General features: G+C 54.4%; 1 protein-coding gene across 1 annotated transcript; it reads left to right on the top strand.

Annotated features, from left to right (window-relative positions):
• Window positions 1-6: 6 nt before the first annotated feature.
• LOC112124112 (myosin-7-like) lies at window positions 7-5,937 on the top strand. Its single transcript, XM_026647021.1, has 10 exons — window positions 7-37; window positions 285-527; window positions 935-1,111; window positions 1,389-1,534; window positions 1,727-1,817; window positions 2,690-3,079; window positions 3,392-3,518; window positions 4,063-4,181; window positions 4,384-4,580; window positions 5,694-5,937. Exons 2-10 carry the CDS (start codon window positions 399-401, stop codon window positions 5,920-5,922), a joined length of 1,605 nt encoding a protein of 534 aa, XP_026502806.1. The 5' UTR covers window positions 7-37; window positions 285-398; the 3' UTR covers window positions 5,923-5,937.
• The last annotated feature ends 374 nt before the right edge of the window (window positions 5,938-6,311 follow it).

Genomic DNA, 6,311 nt, shown 5'->3' with positions numbered 1-6,311 from the left:
GCAGGAGAAGAACGACCTCCAGCTGCAAGTGCAGGCTGTGAGTGATGGAAGTGTTCCCCCCTCTTGACCCCTCTGGGCCCCGTGGTCAGTGAGGTTGGGTTGGGCCATGAATGATGGAGATCCCCCCATTTGAATCCTCCTGACACCCATGGAGGAGCTCCAACTCCTGCCCTGTAGGCTTAGAAGAAGGGATTCCCCTATCCTTGAACCCCATGCTTCACCTATGAACCTATCACACTCTTTCTTTCCTTCATTCTCTCCATCTTTTTCTTCTTTCCTTTCAGGAGCAAGACAATCTTGCAGATGCCGAGGAGCGCTGCGACCAGCTGATCAAGAACAAGATCCAGCTGGAGGCCAAGGTGAAGGAGCAGACAGAGCGGCTGGAGGACGAGGAGGAGATGAATGCTGAGCTGACGGCCAAGAAGAGGAAGCTGGAGGACGAGTGCTCGGAGCTCAAGAAGGACATTGACGACCTGGAGCTGACCCTGGCCAAGGTGGAGAAGGAGAAACACGCGACGGAGAACAAGGTGAGGACAGAGACGGGAGTTTGACTTGCGATAAGTGGCTTCTAGACTATTGCGGTTGAGTGGTATCAAGGCTAGTTGGATTGAGGCGAGTGGCCACAAGGTTGGTTGGGTTGGGTTGGATTTCGTGGCCTGAGACCTGGTTAGACTGAGCGTTCTCAAGACTGGCTGGGTTGGATTGAGTGGCCTGTGGGATGTTTGGGTTGGGTTGAGTGTCATCAAGGATGGTTGGGTTGGTTCAGTGGCCTGAGGGATGATTGCGTTGGGTTGGTCAAGTGGGTTCAAGGATTGCTGTTTTGAGTTAAGTGGCCTCAATCCTCTGCCCTGCCATGAAGCCACTAATCTCCAACACTGAGCTTTGCCCATTGGGCCACCCAATATCTAAACCCACCTGATTTATCTACTTGCAGGTGAAGAACCTGACAGAGGAGATGGCCGGGCTGGATGAGATAATAGCCAAGCTGACCAAGGAGAAGAAGGCCCTGCAGGAGGCCCATCAGCAAGCGCTGGACGACCTGCAGGCCGAGGAGGACAAGGTCAACACCTTGACCAAAGCCAAGGTCAAGCTGGAGCAGCAGGTGGACGACGTGAGTACCAGCAGCCTGGGGATGGGGCTAAGGGGCTAGATGGCATTACTGATAGGTTATTACTTCCTCCCCGTTTGGTGACTCCTTAGACTCTGGGGGATTTGCGTCTGGAGAGGTTATCTCTGAGGGGTCCAAGTGGGGGTCCAGGGAGGGTGTCGGGGGGATCACAGAGCAGAGTGTCTCCGATGGAGGGTGATCCATCACTGGGGGGTTTCCCACTAAAAACATCCTGTTGAGCGGACCCCGGGTTCCTGGGTTCATTTTCTTTCTCTCTCAGTTGGAGGGTTCCCTGGAGCAGGAGAAGAAGATCCGCATGGACCTAGAACGGGCCAAGAGGAAGCTAGAAGGGGATTTGAAACTGGCCCAGGAGAGCATCATGGACCTGGAGAATGACAAGCAGCAGCTGGACGAGAAGCTGAAAAAGTAGGGGCCTCCTTGTGTCGCCAACCAGGAGTCCTGACTCCCAGCCCCTCTTTGCTCTAACCCCTAGACCCCACTCCCTCCCAGAGCCAGGGGTAGAATCCAGGAGTCCTGGCTCCCAATCTCCCACGCTAACCACTAGACCCCACTCCCCTCACAGAGCCAGAGAGAGAACTTGTTTTCTGTCTCCTTCAGGAAAGACTTTGAGCTCAGCGCACTGAATGCCCGGATCGAGGATGAGCAACTGATAGCTGCCCAGCTCCAGAAAAAGCTCAAAGAGCTTCAGGTGAGGCAGGCTGGCTTGTACATCACCAGAGTTGGGGTACAGAAATGCTCCCCACCTAGCTGGGCTGGTAGCAGGATGATCTCGGTGCTCATCGCCTCTCCAGACTTTACTCTGTGTTGCTTGGGGGTGTCTCCACAATCCCTCCCCCCCTTTCTCTCCGGTCGAGAATTAGGAAGGAGGAGCTCTCCTCCATCGAAAGTCTAGAACCAATAGAGACATTGAGGGTCCCCTCTTTTGTCTCTCAGGAAAATTCTCTTCCTCTCTGCTGTAGAACAGTATGCCCCAAAAGGGAGAAGATCTCATATTGGTCTGAGCCTATGGTCCTTTGCTTCTAGAACTTAGACTACTTTTATAATGATCTAGAATGCCTACATGTTTTATTTGGCGCTGTGGGGTCTAGATCTGTTTAAAGAAATGGGTTATCTGAGCTCTCTCCTGATTGAACAGGGAATCTCCAGAACCCGTACTATTCCTTCCCAGTTCTAGAATGTCCACCAGTCATTTTCAACATTGGGCGCTCTAGATGCTGCTAAGGCCACTTGCTTCTAGACTCCCCATGCTTTCCCTGATCTAGAACATCTACATTCTGTCCTTTGGAGCTGCGTGTTGTAGACCCAGTTCAGGCACTTTACTTCTGGAACCCAAAGCATTCTTTCCCATGACCTAGGATGTCTACATGCTGTATGTGAAACTGGGTGTGTGAGATCTGGCTAATGACCTTTGTTCCTAGAACTTTTCTATCGTATCTAGCATATGTCACGTTCCAGATTTGGCTGAGGACCTTTGCTCCTCTGTCCCACGTGTTCCTGTCTGCTCTAGCATGTGAGATGTTCTAGGCCTGTCTAAGCCCGTGGGTCTCTCTCCGGCTGCAGGCGCGCATCGAGGAGCTGGAGGAGGAGCTGGAGGCAGAGCGCACGGCCCGGGCCAAGGTGGAGAAGCTGCGCTCGGACCTGTCGCGGGAGCTGGAGGAGATCAGCGAGCGGCTGGAGGAGGCGGGCGGCGCCACCTCGGTGCAGATCGAGATGAACAAGAAGCGGGAGGCGGAGTTCCAGAAGATGCGGCGGGACCTGGAGGAGGCCACGCTGCAGCACGAGGCCACGGCCGCCACCCTGCGCAAGAAACACGCCGACTCGGTGGCCGAGCTGGGCGAGCAGATCGACAACCTGCAGCGCGTCAAGCAGAAGCTGGAGAAGGAGAAGAGCGAGCTCAAGCTGGAGCTGGATGATGTCAGCTCCAACTTGGAGCAGCTGCTCAAAGCCAAGGTGCCCCGGGGGCAGCCGATGGAGGGGAGGGGCCATGGGTAGTTGGAGGGGCTAAGGATGGAGGGGCCGATCATAGCTGTGAGGGCAGCATCAGTGAGGGAGGAGCCACTTCCTCCTACTTAGAACCGGTGCTCATGAGGGCCAGACAAAGGCAGGGAGGTGGGGCCGAAGCTAGTGGGCAGGGGGAGGTGCCTCTCTTTCTGCCGCCCTCCTGGTTTTTCGGGGTCTCCTTTTCCTGTCGCTCCTTCATTCTCCCGTTGGTTTCTTCCCCTCTTCCTTCCCTTCGCCGCCCCAACGTCTCCCCTTCCCCAGGCCAACCTGGAGAAGCTGTGCCGGACGGTGGAGGACCAGATGCACGAACACAGGACCAAGTCCGAGGAGGCACAGCGCATGGTGAACGACCTCACCACCCAGCGTGCCAAGCTCCAGGCTGAGAACGGTGAGTGGGGACCCCGCATCGCCCTTCACCCCTGGGACCCCCCATCGCTCTCCACCCTGGGACCCCCCATCGCCCTGCCCCCTGGGACCCCCCATCACCCTACACCCCTGGGACCCCCCCCATCGCCCTACACCCCTGGAACCCTGCACCACTGGTATCCCCTGCAAACTTGGGACCCCCCTCCCTGCCCCCTATGCCCCTGGGACTCCCCCACCCGCCTCTGAGAGTCTTGCTGCATCCTCCTGACCACCCCATGAGGGATGTGCCCTCTGGGAGCCCCTTCCTCGCCCCCCATGTCCCCTTCCTCCCCCCTGCACCCCACACGCCATGTACGAGCCCCTGAGCCCTCTAACCCTCCTCCCCGCCCTCTGCCCCTCCCTGGGGGACCCCCCAAGAGCTCTCTCCCAACCCCCTGCACTCCATATGAGGGATCCTCCCCCCGCACCTCTGGGAGCCCCCCTCACGGTCCTCGTGCACTGGGGTGAGGGGTGCGGGGTCCCCACGGAGGATGGTTCCCTATTCTCCCTTTCTGCCCTGCGCCCAGGCGAGCTGGCCAGGCAGCTGGACGAGAAGGATGCGCTGGTCAACCAGCTGACACGGGGGAAGCTGACATACACCCAGCAGCTGGAAGATCTCAAGAGACAACTGGAGGAAGAGGCCAAGGCAAGGGCTGGGCTAGCAGGGGGCTGCGGGTCGGGAGTGAGGGGCACCGGCAGAGCTGGGGGGGGCAGGGCTGGACGGGCAGGGGGCTGCGGGTCGGGAGTGAGGGGCACTGGCAGAGCTGGGGGGGGCAGGGCTGGGCTAGCAGGGGGCTGCGGGTCGGGAGTGAGGGGCACTGGCAGAGCTCTTTGTCCCCCCCGCCCAGGCGAAGAACGCCCTGGCCCACGCGCTGCAGTCAGCCCGGCATGACTGCGACCTGCTGCGGGAGCAGTACGAGGAGGAGACGGAGGCGAAGGCCGAGCTGCAGCGCTCGCTCTCCAAGGCCAACTCCGAGGTGGCGCAGTGGAGAACCAAGTATGAGACGGACGCCATCCAGAGGACAGAGGAGCTGGAGGAGGCCAAGTGAGTGCCAGGCGGCTTTCCCTATCGCCGTCTCCCTCCCTGCCTTCCCCCGGTCCTGGGAACTTGTCTAGAATGCTCTAGAGCCATCTGGAACATGAGGATCCCATGTGGCAGGCCAGTGTTTTGGATGTTTTCTCCTGGGGACTTGTCTAGAGCGGTCTAGAACCCTTCCATTCCCCCGTTCTTCCACTCCTGTTTGCTTTCACCCTCTCATTCAATCCCTCCTATTTTCTTTTTGTTCCCTTGTTCTCTTATTCTTTTGTGCTTTTTTCTTTCATCCGCTCCTCTTGTTTCTCTCATTCATTTTTTTTTTCACATTCATTCTCTTGTTTGTTTTGTCATTTTTTCTTTCTTTCTGTTGTTCTTTCATTTCTTGTTTTGTTTGTTCTATCTTCCCATCTCTCTTGCTTCCTTTCTTTCTCTTGGCTTTTCATTTGTTTGTTCTTTCGTCCGCCTGTTCTTTTTTCCTTTCATCCTTTTTTGTTCTTTTGTTCCTTCTTGCATTCCTTCTGTTTTTTCTTTTTTCCTTTTTTATTGTTTGTCTCATTCTTTTTCTTTTTTCCTTTCATCTTCTTGTTCTTTCTTTTTTCTTGTCGTTTCTTTCTGTTCATTCTTCCTTCCTAATTGTTTGTTCTTCCTGTTCATCCTTTCCTTCCCTTCCCTTCCCTCCCCTTTTCTTTCCTTTCCTTTCCTTTAATCCTCTCTTATGCTTGGTTCGACATTCCCACCATCTCTCCTATTTCCTTCCATCTTGTCCTGAAGTGAAGGTGTGTGTGTCTCTCTCTATTCCCCACCACGGACCAGAAACTCCTTTTGTCTTGAAGGGTCTAGAACATAAGGTTCCCATTCATCCCGTCAGTGTCTTGGTCATGTACAGCTGGAAGATTGTCTACAATGGTCTAGAGCAGTCTAGAATATAAGAATCCCACGTGTCAATCCAGTGTCTTGGTAATTTTCTACGGGGAACTTGTCTAGAATGGTCCAGACCATCAGGCCGGTGTCACAGGCATTTTTCTGCCGGGAACCCCCTGTAACTCCAAGGCTGAGGGAGGTGGGGAAGAGCCCAGGTCGCTCTTTGGTGACCAATGGTGTCTGTCGCCCCCCCGGTGGCAGGAAGAAGCTGGCGCAGCGGCTGCAGGAGGCGGAGGAGGCTGTGGAGGCCGTGAACGCCAAGTGCTCGTCGCTGGAGAAGACCAAGCACCGGCTGCAGAATGAGATCGAGGACTTGATGGTGGATGTGGAGCGGTCAAATGCTGCCGCAGCTGCCCTGGACAAGAAGCAGAGAAACTTCGACAAGGTGGGACTGGGGGAGGGGAGAGAGAGGGGGAGAGAGAATGAATGAATGGATGAAACAGAGCAAAGAAAGAATGAAACAGGGCCAAAGGAAGACAGAATAAAACAGAACTAAAGAAATGAAGCATGAATTGAATAGAGGCGAGGAAAGAAAGAAAGAAAGAAAGAAAGAAAGAAAGAAAGAAAGAAAGAAAGAAAGAAAGAGGTAGAGCCGCAGAAAAATTGACTACAAAGCCAAAAAATAATAAATTAAATAAAATCAAGGAAGGAAGGAAGGGATAAAACAGAGTGAATGAATGAAATAGATCAAAGAAAGACTAGAAGGAAATAAAGAAGGAAACAGAGCACAGAAGGAATGAAATAGAGCCTAGGAAAGAAAGAAGCAAAACCAAATATAAATAAAATAGAACAAAAGAATGGAACAAAAGTAAAAATGGA

The sequence above is a fragment of the Terrapene carolina genome, unplaced genomic scaffold (genome assembly GCF_002925995.2).
Source record: "Terrapene carolina triunguis isolate 2854851 unplaced genomic scaffold, T_m_triunguis-2.0 Scaffold50732, whole genome shotgun sequence".
Lineage (NCBI taxonomy): Eukaryota > Metazoa > Chordata > Testudines > Emydidae > Terrapene > Terrapene triunguis.
Note: the sequence above shows the minus strand (reverse complement) of the source record. Positions and strands in the feature narration are given on the sequence as shown.

Coding starts and splice junctions, on each gene's coding strand:
- LOC112124112 (XM_026647021.1), top strand. CDS start 399: ATGAATGCTGAGCTGACGGCCAAGAAGAGGAAGCTGGAGGACGAGTGC. Junction 1,818..2,689: donor AAAAGCTCAAAGAGCTTCAG/GTGAGGCAGGCT, acceptor CTCCGGCTGCAG/GCGCGCATCGAGGAGCTGGA. Junction 4,182..4,383: donor AACTGGAGGAAGAGGCCAAG/GCAAGGGCTGGG, acceptor CCCCCCGCCCAG/GCGAAGAACGCCCTGGCCCA.